This window comes from Amblyraja radiata, chromosome 38 (genome assembly GCF_010909765.2).
Source record: "Amblyraja radiata isolate CabotCenter1 chromosome 38, sAmbRad1.1.pri, whole genome shotgun sequence".
Taxonomy (NCBI): Eukaryota; Metazoa; Chordata; class Chondrichthyes; order Rajiformes; family Rajidae; genus Amblyraja; species Amblyraja radiata.
Window position 1 is genome coordinate 6,449,569 of NC_045993.1, and position 17,824 is coordinate 6,467,392.

The 17,824-nt window shown below is 45.9% G+C and overlaps 1 protein-coding gene across 4 annotated transcripts in view; it reads left to right on the forward strand.

The window, feature by feature from the left end:
* The window catches only part of tef (TEF transcription factor, PAR bZIP family member), a 20,391-nt gene extending 10,827 nt beyond the window's left edge, over positions 1-9,564 (forward strand). For 2 of the 4 annotated variants that reach the window (XM_033013070.1, XM_033013072.1), the window contains 4 exons: positions 1,092-1,403; positions 4,287-4,510; positions 4,860-5,071; positions 7,265-9,564. In XM_033013070.1, the coding sequence (XP_032868961.1) occupies positions 1,092-1,403; positions 4,287-4,510; positions 4,860-5,071; positions 7,265-7,286 (770 nt within the window). In that variant the 3' untranslated portion in view covers positions 7,287-9,564. Of the gene's footprint in view, positions 1-838; positions 986-1,091; positions 1,404-4,286; positions 4,511-4,859 lie in introns of those variants that run through there. The other 2 variants (XM_033013073.1, XM_033013071.1) reach the window with 2 other exon arrangements.
* The last annotated feature ends 8,260 nt before the right edge of the window (positions 9,565-17,824 follow it).

Consider the following 17,824-nt stretch of genomic DNA (forward strand, 5'->3'; position numbering starts at 1 on the left):
AGGTCAATTCCTGAGTGGCCAAGTCAATCACCCAATCTGAACCCAATTGAGCTTGCCTTTTATATGCTGAAGAGAAAACTGAAGGGGACTAGCCCCCAAAACAAGCATAAACTAAAGATGGCTGCAATACAGGCCTGGCAGAGGATCACCAGAGAAGACACCCCACAACTGATGATGTCCATGAATCGCAGACTTCAAGCAGTCAATGTATGCAAATGTTATGCAACAAAGTACTAAACATGCCTACTTTCATTTACATGACATTGCTGTGTCCCAAACATTATGGTGTCCTGAAATGGGGGGACTATGTATAAACGCTGCTGTCATTTCTACATGGTGAAACCAAAATGTATAAAAATGGCCTTTATTAAAATCTGACAATGTGCACTTTAACCACATGTGATTTTTTTTTCTATTACAAATCTCAAATTGTGGAGTACAGAGGAAAATAAATAAATGATGGGTCTTTGTCCCAAACATTATGGTATATAAAGGACGGCAACAGCTAAATAGCCAACATATTTCTCATTTTCACAGACCAAGAGCTAATAACAATAATTAACCTTGCAATTAGTTTAGCTTAGAGATACAGCCTGGAAAAAGGCCCTTCGACCTACCGAGTCTAACCGACTATTGATCACCTATTCACACTAATGAATAATAAAGAAGGGTCTCGATCCGAAATGTCACCCATTCCTTCTCTGCAGAGATGCTGCCTGTCCCGCTGAATAACTCCAGCATTTTGTGCCTACCTGTTCACACTAGTTCTATGTTGTTCCACTTTCTCATCCTAGGTGGGAACCCTTCTTCAGTCCGAAGAAGAGCCCCGACCCGAAACGTCGCTTATCCACTCCCTCCAGCAGTTACTCCAGTACTTTGTGTTTTAATCAAGCTTCCAGCAACTGCAGTTCTTTCTGTCTCCAAGGTGTCACTCGAATGATCACTGTTTCAGACTCTTCGTGAGAAAAGGACTTAAACCGATAATGTAAATTTCAATGTTAATTTTAATCTTCCTTTGCCCAGAAACAGAAATATATTTGTCTAATTTACTTGTGACTGGGAAGAATAACGCTTCTCATTGACTTCTGCAGAGAAGGATGAGGATAAAGAGAAGACTGTAGATGAAGCTGCCAGCAGCACCATGGCAGTATCAGCTTCCCTCATGCCAACCATCTGGGACAAGACCATCCCTTATGACGGGGAGACCTTCCACCTCGAGTACATGGATCTGGACGACTTCCTGCTGGAAAATGGCATCGCGAGCAGCCCAAGCCACCTGGGCCTGCCGGATGCTCTGGAAAATAGCCTCTTGTCTGTGGCAGATCTGGACGAGAAGGAGATGGCTCCTGCAATGCCCACACCTGCTTGTAGAAGCGTGATATACCCGACAGCAAACTGTAACGGTAGGTCCTGAACGGTTGCGATGTTAAATATTTGGTTTGATTGCTGTACCTCCTGAGAAACTGGTTCAAAATAAGACCTTTTCCTATAGATTCTAATGTTCCAAAGTGAAATACAGTAAACCTTCACTATTCCTGCTATAGTGGTGCCACAGTAGCGGATTTTCCAGACGATTGGATGTCATCTTTCATATCACAAACGCTCTCTTTGTTTAACATGTTACACTGTAGTATAATTTATTTTAACAGAGTGGGAAATATGCAAGCATTCTGGTATGCTTTAGATGTAGTACAGAGGGGATCTTTTGATCAATGTTTTTTTTATGGATATCCTTTGCCCAACTAGCTACAGTCAGATTGTACATTCACATATTGTCTTATGACATAAGAGAGACCATTTGGCCCATCAAGTCTCTGCTGGTTTTCTGAGCAATTCCATCCCCCTACTATTTGTGCTGTAGCTCTTATTAGTATATTTAAGAGATACGGCATGAAAACAGGCCCTTCGGCCCACCGAGTGCACGCCGACCACACCAGTTCTATGTTATCCCACTTTCTCATCCATCCCTATAGTCTCTGAGATGCCTATTAAATGTACCTGATCTTTCCACCCACCTGTATCAGGGGTACTTTGTAGTAACTGCTTAATCTACCATGTTACATCAATTGTCATATCCTAAACATAGAAACATAGAAAATAGGCGCAGGAGTAGGCCATTCGGCCCTTCGAGCCTGCACCGCCATTCAATATGATCATGGCTGATCATTCACTTCAGTATCCTGTACCTGCCTTCTCTCCATACCCCCTGATCCCTTTAGCCACAAGGGCCACATCTAACTCCCTCTTAAATATAGCCAATGAACTGGCCTCAACTACCTTCTGTGGCAGAGAATTCCAGAGATTCACCACTCTCTGTGTGAAAAATGTTTTCCTCATCTCGGTCCTAAAAGATTTCCCCCTTATCCTTAAACTGTGACCCCTTGTTCTGGACTTCCCCAACATCGGAAACAATCTTCCTGCATCTAGCCTGTCCAACCCCTTAAGAATTTTGTAAGTTTCTATAAGATCCCCCCTCAATCTTCTAAATTCTAGCGAGTCTAAAAGCTGCTTCAGAGTCTTGAACAAACTGCAGGAAACAGCCCCTTTGACCCAAGTCCACATCCACGGATCCTACATCAAGTCCATATTTTATTCTCCCTATCAACTCCCCCCACACATCCATACGTATTGAGGGCTGTTTACAGTAGCCAATAATTAGCAAACGCGCACATCTCGTTGATATGGTTGGAAACATCATGTTGGGTATGGACATTGTGGACCGAAGGGCCTGTTCCTATGCTGTACTCTTCTAGGTACAGTTAACCAGAGAAAACCCACACGGTTACAGGGAGAACATACAAACACGACGCAGACAGCACACAAAGTCAGGATTGAACCCAGGTCTCTGATGCAGTGGTCTATAGCTGTACCACCCTGCCTTTTGTTTTTCTTTTCCCTTGCCCTCTGGTCCTGAAGGAAATACTTTTGTCAGTGCCATTTTGTTTAGTGTTTCGCTCCTCAAGGCAGTGCTGAGGATAACATCCCTAACCGTCTGAACAATTTACAAATGCAATAACTTCACTTAAGAATGGCGCCGAGCTACAAAACCATTCAAATACCCAGGTTTACCATATCTTAGGAATTACATTTTATTCAGTTAGATCTTGTCATGTATATTGATATAATTTTGATACTGTATAAATTAATACAGTAAATTTACAATTACTATGAGGTGCAAGATGAAGCTAAAGAATCACAAGCAGTTCTTTTACAAATCATTCCTTTTGTCATACAGTCTTAGAGAAACAGGCCTTTTGGCCCAAATTGCCCACATCGGCCAACATGTCCCATCTACAGTACACTGATCCCATCTGCCTGCGTTTGTCCCATATCCCTCTAAACCTGTCCTATCCATGTAAACATTACGATAGTACCTGGCTCAACCACCTCCTCCGGCAGCTCGTTCAATACATCCACCACTCTTTGTGTGAAAAAGTTATCCCTCGGGTTCCTATTAAATATTTCCCCCCCTCACCTTAAACCTATGCCTCTGGCCTCAAATTCCTCGGGGTACACATCTCGGAGGATTTGTCCTGGTCCCTCAAAACCTCCAAGCTGATCAAAAAGGCACAGCAGCGCCTTTACTTCCTGAGGAGGCTCAAGAAAGCCCACCTGTCCCCCCAGATCCTGACCAACTTCTACAGGTGTACCATCGAGAGCATCCTGACCGCCTGCTTCACGGTATGGTACAGCAGCTGCACTGTTGCGGACAGGAAGGCACTACAACGGGTGGTGAAAACCGCGCAGCACATCATCGGCGCCCCGCTCCCTGCCATGGATGCCCTCCACCGAAAACGGTGTCTAAAACGAGCTGGGAAGATCATTAAAGACCCCTCCCACCCCAACCATGGACTGTTTGCCCTCCTCCCATCAGGGAGGCGGTACAGGAGCCTCAGGTCTCGTACCAGTAGGATGAGGAACAGCTTCTACAATCATACCGTCGCATTGCTGAACTCGGAGTCCCGCCGATAGATTCCTCCGGTCCCTCCGTCCCCATTGTTTAATTATTCTGCATTTTTTATTGTTCTGTATCCTCTTTTTTTTTAAATTTCTATATTGCACTACTACGGACTGACGCAAAACTGCATTTCGTTGTACCCATACTCAGTATTTGTGCAATGACATTAAAGTTGAATTGAATTGAATTGAATTGATTCACCTACTCTGGGCAAGAGACTCTATGTGACAATCCGATCTAATCATCTCGTTATTTTGTACACAAGATTTGTATTAATCTTGTAAAGTTACGAAAGGGATATGTTATATAATCCATCGCTTCGTTCCAGATTCTGATGGAGACGAGTCCGAAAGTAATTCTCCCACCTCAGATGACACAGAGGCGATTGATGTGTTGGTGAACTTTGAACCAGACCCTACCGACCTGGTCCTGTCTAGTGTTCCTGGGGGAGAGCTGTTCGATCCTCGTAAGCACAAGTTTTCGGATGAAGAACTCAAACCGCAGCCAATGATTAAAAAGGCAAAAAAGATCTACGTTCCATCTGAGCAAAAGGTATCTGTTCAATGACTGGTGCTGCCACCTTGCAAGTCAGTGGGTAGGAAGCTGTTCTTGTGTCACAAGTGTCTTGCTTATTGCTTATGCTGGAGTAACTCAGTGGGACAGGCGGAATCTATGGAGAGAAGAAATGGGTGATGATTCTGGTCGAGACCTTTCTTCAGACTGATTGTTGTAGTGGGGAGAAAATTGGAAAGTAGCGGTGGGACAAAGCCTAGTCCGAAGACGGGTCTCGACCCAAATTGTCACCCATTCCTTCTCTCCAGAGATGCTGCCTGTCCCGCTGAGTTACTCCAGCATTTTGTGTCTTAACTCCAGTGTTGATCCAAGTCCTTCTTGTTTTAAGGATGACCGATACTGGACAAGGCGCAAGAAGAACAACCTGGCGGCGAAGCGGTCACGGGACGCACGGAGGCTGAAGGAGAACCAGATCACGGTGCGGGCTGCCTTCCTGGAGAAGGAGAACTCGGCCCTGAGGCTGGAGGTGGCCGAGCTGCGCAAGGAGGTGGGACGCTACAAGAACATCATCTCCAAGTACGAAGCCAAATACGGAACCTTGTAAGAAACCTTCAGCTGTCTTAGTCAAGGGGTGGGAGGAAAAATGGTTGTCCAACAAATCCCACCTCGAGGGACAGCCGTAACCTGCTATTTTAAAGAAAGAAAAAAAAGTACAACTTCCTCTTCTCAGCTATTCCCGCGCACAACCGTCTCATTTAACGAGTTGACTGGTGTTTAAATATATTCACGGAGTATATATCCTCAAACATTATATTTCTTGAAATAAAATACAGTGCCCTCTACCTGTACATTTGGGTATCACGTTACAAAGCCAGAGCCTTTTGCTGCTCGTCAGAGCCAACGTTGTCAAGTCAAGAGAGTTTATTGTCATGTATCCCAGATAGGACAATGAAATTCTTGCTTGCAAGAATTGAACTCTTGAAGGGTGAATAACGTTGAACTCTTTAAGGTAGGATAACGGCGTTGGGGTTTATTTTTAACATGGGGCCCAGGCAATCTATTGTCCTGAACAATTTTGTTTTCTTGTGGGCGTGAATTGATGATTTGTTCCTGCTGATAGAGTTCGGGCATCTTTTCAGAGTTCAGGAGGATGAGGGGTGATCCTATATGGCTGTACAGATCATGAAACAGGTGGGATAAATGCACTTTTTGCCTAGACTAGGGGAATCGAGGACCAGGGGACATAGGTTTAAGGTGAGGGAGGAAAGATTTACTAGGAACCTGAGGGGTAACTTATTTATACAAAGGGCGGCAGGTGTATGGAACGAGTTGCCGGAGGAGGTAGTTGAGGCAGGCACTATCGCAACAATTAAGAAGGATTAGACAAATGCATGGGTGGATAGGATAGGTTCAGAGGAATGTGAGCCAAACGCAGGCAGGTGGAACGAGTGTAGATAGGACATGTTGGTCGGTGTGGGGAAGTTGGGCTGAAGGGCTTGTTTCAACACTGTATGACTCTATTTTCAACATCCACATCCATAAGTGACTCCTACCCAAAAGAAAAGAACATAAGGGATAGGTGCAGGAATACTTTCCACCTCACCTCGCTTGCCTCATCATTCAGTAACTTGTTGAGCAGTAATTCCTCTTCCTTTGCAGGGTGCTTAGATGTCTGTCCGTCTCAGTCTCAAGACTGATATTTGACAGTCTTGTCTTTTCCCTTGGAGCCTGTACACTGGCCTGCATTTTCACTCCACATTGATAGCACTCCTAGGTTGCATACAAAATATCTCCTTCAATCAGTTGGTGATCATGAATGTTTGTTTATTTTTGGGGGTGAATCATTGTGTACTTTCAAGCTGTTAAAGTACCGTAGTTGCCAGCCGCATGGTCTTGAACTTTGCAAGTGATTTGCTAGACACACCAGTTTTAAGTTTATTTGAAAGGCGGGTTTTAAAGTTTTGCATTTAAACTTATCATTCCCCCCGCATCAGGATTCATTGTCCTTTTCCATGACTTTTTAAAGGGTCACATCCGAGTAACTATACAATCCACGCATAGTTGGGTCAACGCAATGAATCTACCGGTTCCCTTTGCAACTGTGCTGGTACTTTGCACTGTGCAATGGTCAACGCATAGACATAAACTGTCCACTTCCCAACATATTTACTATGCAGTATGAATGGGCGTCAAATTCCTGTCAGCTGTGATAGAAAGACAAGAGCCAAGAGTTTTATTGTCATATATCCCAAACAGGAGAAATAAATTCTTACTTGCTGCAGCACAATATAATAAACGAGAAAATGTTCAGTGGATATATATACACACATTCGCACACACACTTGTATACACACGTACACAAACACGCACCCATGCGCACGCACACACGCACACGTACACGCACACACACACCAGTTTAAAATCTTCCCTGAGCAAACCACCAGGTCTGGTGCAGATTGAATGAAGGGTGGAAAAAAGCACAATTTGTAGCTCAGAGACAAGGAAATGCAGATGCTTGTTTACAAAAAAGAGCACAAAGTGCTGGAATCTCTGGAGAACATAAATAGTTGGCGTTTCTAGTTGAGACCCTTTGCAGACTGCTCAGTACGTCACCTATTCATGTGCTTTAAAGATGCTGCCAGACCCATTGAGTTACTTGAGTCTTTTTGTTTTTTCACGATTTGTAACTTGATAGTTTAATTTTTGGAGATTTAAAGGTGTGGCGGAGGGTTTTAGAGGTGAGATCATGTTGTTAGTGCGTGCACTAACATTACCTTGTCCCCTTTCTTTAAGTGTTCCATGGGACGTGGAATAATTCGAGTGTTTTTTTTAAAACCACATCTGGAATGGACAGAAAGAACAACTGAGACAAAAGATCTAAGCAAGTAGATGCTGACTTTCAAATGTGTCTGTAATCTCAATGTGTGGCTGTGCAGTTTGTCATTTTATACCCCCCACCCACACTTTTGCCCTCATACCTTTTACCAGGTGCACAGCTCCCAGGTGTTTGACACCGCCCTACACCCCCTCTCATCCCTAACTCTCTGAGGGTTACCGAGTACATAGGGGGTTACCGAGTACACATTAATGTTCTATTTGGAATCACTCCCTTTGGGTTTGAATTTATTACGTTTCTACGCTCTCTGTTTCTGGAAAGTTGCAGGAATGAGAAATACGTTGATATTCAGACACTGGAATCTTGAGCCAAACACAAAGTGCTGGAGGAACTGTGGTCCCGATCCGACACGTCATCTGTCCATTCCCTCCACAGATGCTGCATGGTCCACTGAGTTCCCCTGGCACTTTGTGTTTTACTGAAATGAGATTGCCTTCAAGCAGTTGGTGATTGTGAAACTTGTTTGTTTTTTAAACAGTGCTGGAATAAATCAGGCACAGGGAACATGGATAGGTGACGTCCAACCTAAAGAACGGTCTCGACCCAAAATGTCACCTATCCATATTCTTCAAAGATGTCACCGAAAACCTCTCCTAACCATGTTTTCCAGAGGCGCTGCCTGACCCACTGAGTTACTCCATCACTTTGTGTCTTTTTTTTGTGAACCAGCATCTGCAGTTCCTTGTTTCACCATGAAACTTATTATTTTTTCGGGGTGAATAATTGTGTAATTTCAAGAAGATAAAGTAGTTGCTGGCAGTATGGTCATGAGCTATGCATGTGATTTGCTAGACACACCAGTTTGAATTTTATTTACGAGGCAGGTTTAAAGTTTTAGATTTAAGCTTGTTATCCCCCTCCCCCCCCGCAACCCCGCATCAGGATTAATTTCCTTTTCCATGGCTGTTTTTTAAAGGGAATACATTCCGGTAATTTTACAATCCATGCATAGTCTTCAACCAAAGTTGTGTCGTGGCAATGAATCAACGCGTACAAGTGCAGTACTTTCACAGCCACGCACTCTGTCCTTTTTATTTTTGCTTATTTTTGAACTACATGAAACAAAACTGCAGAGAAGTTACCGTTAAGTCTTGATTGCAGATTGTTGGAATGGCGAGCATGGTTCTGATCTCCCCAGGCACATAGAAAGCCCCCTGCAGAGGAGTGTGAAAGGGAGCCGTGCAGTTGTAATTGTCAGATGGGCAGATGGAATCAGGGTGAAACAAACAAGGGCAAGTCTGAGCCGAGGTTTATGAAACGTAAGGGATTTGATAAAGGTTGATGGGTGAAAAGCTCGACGTCAGTAACAAATCCACGAGTGGAAACCAGGAACTGTAGCTGCAGATTTACAAAAGACACAGGGTGCTGGAGTAGCTCAGCGGCTCAGGCAGCATCTCAGGAGCCAAAATTTGAAGGGTCCAACCCGAAACGGTGCCTGTCCATGTCCTTCTAATAAATCCAGTATGTGGTTTACCAACAAGAATGGTGAGATACAATACTTGCAACTACCTGGAAGCAATCAATAATGTAGATAGGTATGTGCACAAGTAAGAAAGGAATGGAAGATGATGTGAGGATGGTGAGTAATGGCTTACTCATTTGTCTTTAATTCTGTTTTCTGAGATAGCATGCACAATTTCGACTTTAAATCACTAAATCTGCATTAATAATAAGGATAAAAATTGGACATGGAAAATACTTATTGCACTATCCTACCCCGCAGGGTGTGCTGGCTTCCCCCCCCCCCCCATTGACAGAGTTTACAGCACTCCAGAAGCAATCCCTCTCACCCCAACATTGGGGGGGGGGGGGGGGGGGGTTGCACAGGATCGAGGGGCCAGACTTTTATCCAGAGATGTCGAGCGAATGAGTAAGTGTGTGAAAGTTGGTTTCAAGTTGAGTGAGTGACCCTTCCCAGATGGAACTACCTGCTGCTGCTATACCTGTAGTGTTGAGACTGCGATGGTATCTATGCGTGTCGTAGACAATGGGGAGGGAGGCAATTCTGGACCTGCCACTGATTGCAGGGCACAGCTGATCAAAATGCCATTGTGGTTGTAGTCAACACGTTAAAATAGTTGCTGGGCAATATCGCAATCCATGCGACAGGGCTTTGTTTTTTCCGCTGTAACTTTTAATAGCTTGCTTGTATGAAACAATGTGCATTTAATAAAATATATCTATCTTGTATATGAAACCTCTGTTCTGGCACCGTCCCTGTTTTTGCGTGAATCGGTTATATAAACAGAGCTCTTTTCAATCAGGGACATTATGGTATATGCTATCGTTTTCTGCCTTTTCAGTTCATTGTTGTTTGCTCTTTGATTTGTTAACCTTCCGAGATCAGTAGTGAGCATTGGAAGTAGGCTTAAAATATTTACATTTTCCAGGTACTTCCAGTCCAATTTTCCTGGATCTCGGGGTCACTGGCGACACTCCCAGATCTGGAGCCGATCGAGGTGTGCCCGCTTCCATGCTGAATCTCTAAACGCACCAGCACAGGTTTTAGTTTAGTTTAATCTGTCTCGGTAAAGATCTTTGCTGCTGATTTATCTGATCAGTCGGGGAAACCATAGCCCGGCTTAAAATCGGAACAAAAGTCAACAACTCTGAAAGGAGTATTCGGTCCAATCCTGTCCATGCCTCCAAAGCCAAATCCGAGGCTGAAGTTTAGTTGAAAGATGCAGTGGAAACAGGCCTTTCGACCCTGATCCACGCTGACTATCGATCAAAGAAACGCGCAAAGTGCTGGAGTAACTCAGCGTGTCAGGCAGCATCTCACGAGGGTGGTCTGATCGGGGTCAGTGATATTTGTTGCCTGAGTTTGCACTAGTAGAGAAGATTGGATATCGGAATAAGGAGGACACGGGGACCATTGTGTAAATGGCGTCAAACTATGGCAACGGGTGCAAGGATTTCACTAGCAGTGCATGTGTGACAATAAAGAACCATTGAATAATGCTTCCTAATCCAACTGGGAATACGTCATTGTGCATGAGGATACTGAGGTGACCAAACACAAAACACACAGATAGACACAAAATGTTGGACCCACTCAGTGGGTCAGGCGGCATCTCTGGAGAAAATGGATTGGTGATGTTTCTGGTCAGGACCCTCCAGTCTGATTAGAGTCATAGAGTGATACAGTGTGAAACCAGGCCCAACTTGCCCACACCGGCCAACATGTTCCAGCTACATGAGTCCTACCTGCCCACATTTGGTCCATATCCCTCCAAACCTGTCCTATCCACGTACCTGTCTAACTGTTTCTTAAACGTTAGGATAGTCCCTGCCTCAACTACCTCGTCTGCCAGCTTGTTCCAGATGCCCACCACCCTTTGTGTGAAGGGATTGTAGTAGGGGGAGCATGGAAAAAAAACTGGAAACGAAAGGAGGCAAAATAAATGATGGCCGGCAACAGATGACCGTAGACAAGGGGGTTCCCTGATAGGCAGATTGTTGGTCAATGTAGAGATAGAAAGAGGTGCGAGCCCAAGAGAGATACACAGTTGCAAATTGTTTACAGACTTTTAGTGGAGAAAGGTGAGGGGTGGGGGGAGTTTGTTGAAGTTACCTAGAATTGGAGAATTCAATGTTCATACCAGGGTAGACAAAAGTGCTGGAGAAACTAACTCAGCGGGTGCGGCAGCATCTGTGGAGCGAAGGAAATAGACAAAGTTTCAGGCCGAAACCCTTCTTCAGACTGATGCAGGATGGGGGGTAAGAAGAAAGGAAGAGGAGGAGCCAGAGGGCTGAGGGAGAGCTGAGAAGGGGAGGGCTAGGGCTAGGGCTACCGGAAATTGGAGAAGTCAATGTTCATGCCGCTGGGGTGCAGACAATTTACAATTTAACCAAGCCAATTAACTTACAAACCTGCACGTCTTTGGAGTGTGAGAGGAAACCAGAGCACCCGGAGAAAACCCACGCGGTCACGGGGAGAACGTACAAACTCCGTACAGACAGCACCCGTAGTCAGGATGGAACCCAGGTCCCTGGTGCTGTAAGGCAGCAACTCTACCACTGCGCCATCATTGGTCCTGTGGACAAACATTCCCCCTTCCAGCTCCCCTCCCCTGTCTCCCACCACCAGTGGCTCAAAGAACACACACCGAGATGCCAGCTGTCCATTGCTTAAAGTAGGCACGAGAGGCACAAAACCCAGCCTTTTTAGCACTAACAGACAGAGAAAGGAGCTGAGCGGGCCTGAGAGTTTGGGGGAGGCAGGGGGCTTTCCAGGGATAAAGTGACCCGTGGGGATACGAGGTTCCCAGCAGTTGCACAGCAGAGTCTGAAGATGAAGGAGAGGTTACAATAGCGTCCAGTGATGCAGTCTCTACTTACGGGATGTGAGATCCCAGAGTACTGAGGGACCAGCTGCTGAGCTTAGGTTAAATTGCCCTGTTGGCTGGTGGTGGAATTTCCGTGCAGTTCCTGGCTGTCCCAAGAGTGGGGTCCACAAGGGTAAACCAGAAATGTTTTATAAAAAACCACCCCTGGTGCACAATGTGACTATTTTAAGCCCTGTGATTTCTAATACAGTATCTGTATACAATATATATTCTTGCTGTAGCTAATGTGCAAAGGTTTTTTAAAGTCTATTTTTGATTGTTTGTTCCTTAGAGAACAATAAATGCTGTAAAATCCCCAATGTGTATCACCTGTCGTTTTTTTTTTAAATACAAAGGTGTGAAAATAACACTCGCTCGTTGGCGGAGATGCCAGAGCTGGAATCTGGAGCAAAATTAAATTGATCTCGAGTCACCGAGTGATGCAGTGTGGAAACAGGCCCTTCGGCCCAACTTGCCCACACTGACCAACATGTCCCAGCTACACTAGTCCCACCTGCCTGAGTTTGGTCCATATCCCTCCAAACCTGTCCTATCCATGTATAACCATATAACATTTACAGCACGGAAACAGGCCATCTCGGCCCTTCTAATCCGTGCCAAACACTAGACATGTACCTGCCTATTGCTTCTTAAATGTTCAGATAGTCCCAGTCTCAACTACCTCCTCTGGCAGCTTGTTCCCATACACTCACCACTCTTTGTGTGAAAAGGTTAATTCTCAGATTCCTATTAAATCTTTTCTCCTTTCACCTATAACCTATGTCCTCTGGTCCTCGATTCCACTACTCTGGGCAAGGGACTCTGTACATCTATTAGAGGTTCTCGGCAGCTCAGGCACATCTGTGGAAGGAAATGCAAGGTCAATGTTTCTGGTCCAGTCCTTTTATCTGGAATGGATCAGTCCCGACCTCGAAACATCGCTTGTCCATGTCCTTCCACAGATGCTGCCCGACCTGCTGAGTTCTTCCAGCTGCACTCCTTTATAAAACTTGTTTGTCGGTACTGTAATAAAACAGAAAATGCTGGAAACACTCAATAGGTCAGGCAGCCTATGCAGAGGGAGATACGGCTAACGTTCCACCAGACCTGGACCTCCAGAGAATCGGCCTCCACTCTCTTCTGAGGCAGAGAATTCCACAACTTCACAACTCTCTGGGTGAAAAGGTTTTTCCTCATCTCCGTTCTAAATGGCCTACCCCTTATTCTTAAACTGTGGCCCCTGGTTCTGCACTCCCCCAACATCAGGAACACATTTCCCTGCCTCTTGCATGTCCAATCCCTTAATAATCTCATCCTTCTAAACTCCAGTGTATACAAGCCCAGTCACTCCATTCTTTCAACATATGACAGTCCAGCCATCCCGGGAATTAACCTCGTGAACCTACGCTGCACTCCCTCAATAGCAAGAATGTCCTTCCTCAAATTTGGAGACCAAAACTGCACACAATACTCCAGGTGTGGTCTCACTAGGGCTCTGTACAGCTGCAGAAGGACCTCTTTGCTCCTATACTCGACTCCTCTTGTTATGAAGGCCAACATGCCATTAGCTTTCTTCACTGCCTGCTGTACCTGCATGCTTACTTTTCAGTGACTGATGTACAAGGACACACAGATCTTATTGTACTTTCCCCTTCCCCAACCTGACACCATTCAGATAATAATCTGCCTTCCTGTTCTTGCCACCAAAGTGGATAACCTCACATTTATCCACATTAAACTGCATCTGCCATGCATCTGCCCACTCACCCTACGTGTGTATCCTCATAGCATCCTCCTCACAGTTCACACTGCCACCCAGCTTTGTGTCATCTGCAAATCCACATAAAACATCCCGATCAGAAACGTTGACTGTCCATTTGGTCAAGTTAAGTTTATTGTCATATGTATGTAAGCACAGTGAGTAACAGGTACAATGAAAACCTTGCTTGCAGCAGCATCATAGATACCTAGACACTGACAACACACAAAGCCTAAATTATAGAAGATAGACACCAAATGCTGGAGTAACTCAAAATTCAATTTAATTGTCACATGTACCAATTAAGGTCCAGTGAAATCTGAGTTACAATGCAGCCATATTAAGTAAAAAGCAAAAATACAACACATAAAATAAAGTTTAAAATTAACATCCACCCACAGTGGAATCAACATTCCTCACTGTGATGGAAGGCAATAAAGTTCAGTCATCTTCCTCCTTTGTTCACCCGTGGTCGGGGCCGTTGCCGACAGTCCGCTGTTCAAGCCCTCTCGTCGGGATGATCGGAACATGATCGGAACATGGAGCTCCCGAGTCGGCCGCTTCTTACCGGAGACAGCAGCTTCAAAGTCCACAGGCCCCGCGGTCGGAGCTCCAGCACTGGCGATCCTCGGCAAAAGATCCCAGGCTCCGTGATGATAAGTCCGTGCCTGCTGCACCCGCGGCTTGAAGCTCCGGCCCGGTCTCCAGGAAAGACCGCAGGGGGGACGGAGATGCGACATGGAGAAAAATCGCATCTCCGTCGAGGTAAGTGACTGAGAAACGTTTCCCCCAATCTCCCCCTCCCCCCCCCCTTGCACCCCCAATATAAAACATACCAAGATACATTAAAATAAACATTCAAGACATAATAAAAACAGAGAAGGGACAAGACAGACTGCTGGCGAGGCGGCCACCTATACACAGGTAGTATTTCTGGAGAGAAGGAATGGGTGGCGCTTCAGGTCGAGACCCTTCTTCAAACTAAAACTATAGACCTTGCGGCATGTCTAGTCGAGCTGCTGCCTCGCAGCTCCAGTGACACTGGGTTCGATCCTGACCTGGGGTGCTGCCTGTGTGGAGTTTGCTCGTTCTCCCTGTGACCGTGTGGGTTTCCTCCCGGGCCGGTGTAACCGGTTTCCTCCCACATTCCACTGACTTGGCTGCTGTAAATTGCCCCGAGTGCATAGGTGAGTGGTAGAATGAGGTGGGAATTGGTGCAAATGCAGGGAGAATTCAATGTAGGATTAGTACAAAATGGGTGTAATGATGCTAGCCGTCACGGACCTGAAGGGCCGAAGGGCCTGTTTCTGTGCTGGGCCTCACTGACAATGGAGGAGACCAAGGACAGAAAGGTTAGTATGGGAGGGGGAGTGTTTAGCAACCGGGATATCAGATAGGTTTAGGCAGAATGCACTATCTCTTAACCTTAGATTTCCAGCATCTGCAGGCTTTGAGTTTGCACCCATTGACGTGTCTGCTGTGGTGCCATTCCGCCACCTGCTGTTGATGCCCAGAATTGCGGCTAAAGGTCAGGGATTTCCATGGGAAATGGTTAATTTGGAGAATCCTTCCTTCACAAGGCCTCCTAAAGATAATAACATTCTTCTAAAATACAAGCACTGTTGTAGCGGAGATATAACTATCTGAAGAAGGGTCTCGTCCCAAAATGTCACCCATTCCTTCTCTCCAGAGATGCCGCCTGTCCCACTGAGTTACTCCACCTTTTTGTGTCTATCTTGGAGATAACTATTACCTCGCGATGAAATGTTGCCCTTGTTGCAAGTTTATAATCAGGATAAGGCTATGAAATAGGACTAACTTAGACGGGGCATCTTGCTCATCTGTGCTGTGTGACTCTATGACTAAATCCTGGGCTTGGAGAGTGGGGCGGCATGATGGTGCAACGGTAGAGTTGCGAAGAGCTGGAGACCCGGGTTCGATCCCGACCACGGGCGCTGTCTGCACGGAGTTTGCACGTTCTCCCCGTGACCTGCGTGGGTTTTCTCCAAGATCTGCACACATTCCAAAGAGCTTGATTGGCTTGGTATAAATGTAAAAGTGTCCCTAGTGTGTGTAGGATAGTGGTCGGCACGGACTCGGTGGGCCGAAGGGCCTGTTTCCACGCAGTATCTATAAACTAAAACTAAAACTGCCGTGTCTTTTGCCAAGTCTTTTGGCGGGGTAACTGATCCGCAGAAGCCGGCCTCACAGATTGCATGCGGCAGCTCAGTGCGACGTGTCCTGATCACAGTCCTTGCTGCAGGGCTGACCTACTTTGCTGCACAAGCTGCTGGCTTCAGCTTCTCTGCTGCCAACTCCGGGAACACAAGGGCACCATTCTGTCCATCAAACCCTCCTCTCCAGTCACCGAGCTGTATTCAGTTCAATCCCACGGACTTGGTCCTTGAAGTGCCAGCCTAATATTGACCAAGCTTTAATTGAGGGGGGGGGGGGGCAGCAGAGGAGGGGAGGAGGTAGAGGGGGGGAGGGCAGAGAAGATGGTGGAGAGGTGGCAGAGGAAAGAGGGGGCAGACTAGGCAAGAGGTTCAGTAAATGAAGAGAGAGGGAGAGGAGAGATAACTTGAGCGCCCTGGAGCGGAAAAGACTACAGAAAGTAGTAAACACTGCCCAGTCCATCATCGGCTCTGACCTCCCTTCCATCAAGGGGATCTATCGCAGTCGCTGCCTCAAAAAGGCTGGCAGCATCATCAAAGACCCACACCATCCTGGCCACACACTCATCTCCCCGCTACCTTCAGGTATAAGGCACAGGAGCCTGAAGACTGCAACGACCAGGTTCAGGAACAGCTACTTCCCCACAGCCATCAGGCTATTAAACTCAAAACTCTGAACATTAATAGCCCATTATCTGTTTATTTGCACTTTATCAGTTTATTTATTCATGTGTGTATATATGTATATAATGGTAAATGGACACACTGATCTGTTCTGTATTCATGCCTACTATGTTCTGTTGTGCTGAAGCAAAGCAAGAATTTCATTGTCCTATCAGGGACACATGACAATAAATTCTCTTGAATTTTGATAAATAAAGACATGGAAGGAGAAGAGGTGGGTTGAAGTGATAGGGGAAAGGTTGGGGGACAGAGAAATGAGGAGAGGGGGTAGATTGAAGAGGTAAGGAGAGAGGGTAGACAAAAATGCTGGAGAAACTCTGCGGGTGCATCAGCATCTATGGAGCGAAGGAAATAGGCAACGTTTCGGCCCGAAACGTTGCCTATTTCCTTCGCTCCATAGATGCTGCTGCACCCACTGAGTTTCTCCAGCATTTCTGTCTACCTTCGATTTTCCAGCATCTGCAGTTCCTTCTTGAACAGGTAAGGAGGGAGGAAGGGAGGGTGGATGGGAAGATTGTGGAGGTCAGACAGAGATGGTCAAGGGCGCGGCGGTAGAGTTGCTGCCTCACGGCGCCAGAGACGCAGGTTCGATCCTGACTACGGCCGCTGCCTGTACGGAACTGTATTTTTGTTTACAAAATTCTGTTGTGCTGCAGCAAGCAAGAATTCCATTGTCCTATCTAGGACACATGACAATAAATCTCTCTTGACTTGACTTGAGTTTGTACGTTCTCCCCGCGACAGCTTTGGTTTTCCCCGGGTGCTCCGGTTTCATAGAAACATAGAAAATAGGTGCAGGAGTAGGCCATTCGGCCCTTCAAGCCTGCACCGCCATTTGATATGATCATGGCTGATCATCCAACTCAGTATCCCGTCCCTGCCTTCTCTCCATACCCCCTGATCCCTTTAGCCACATCTAACTCCCTCTTAAATATAGCCAATGAACTGGCCTCAACTACCTTCTATGGCAGAGAATTCCACAGATTCACCACTCACTGTGTAAAAAATGATTTCCTCATCTCGGTCCTAAAAGTCTTCCCTCTTATCCTTAAACTGGGACCCCTAGTTCTGGACTTCCCCAACATCGGGAATAATCTTCCTGCATCTAGCCTGTCCAACCCCTTAAGAATTTTGTAAGTTTCTATAAGATCCCCCCTCAATCTTCTGAATTCCAACGTGTACAAGCCGAGTCTATCCAGTATTTCTTCATATGAAAGTCCTGCCATCCCAGGAATCAGTCTGGTGAACCTTCTCTGTACTCCCTCTATGGCAAGAATGTCTTTCCTCAGATTAGGAGACCAAAACTGTACGCAATACTCCAGGTGTGGTCTCACCAAGACCCTGTACAACTGCAGTAGAACCTCCCTGCTCCTATACTCAAATCCTTTTGCTATGAATTATACTCAAATCCTTTTGCTATGAATCCTCCCAGGTTCCGAAGGGGTTTGTAGGCTAATCGACTTCGGTAAAGATTGTAAATTGTCCCTAGTGTGTGTGTGTGTGTGTGTGTGT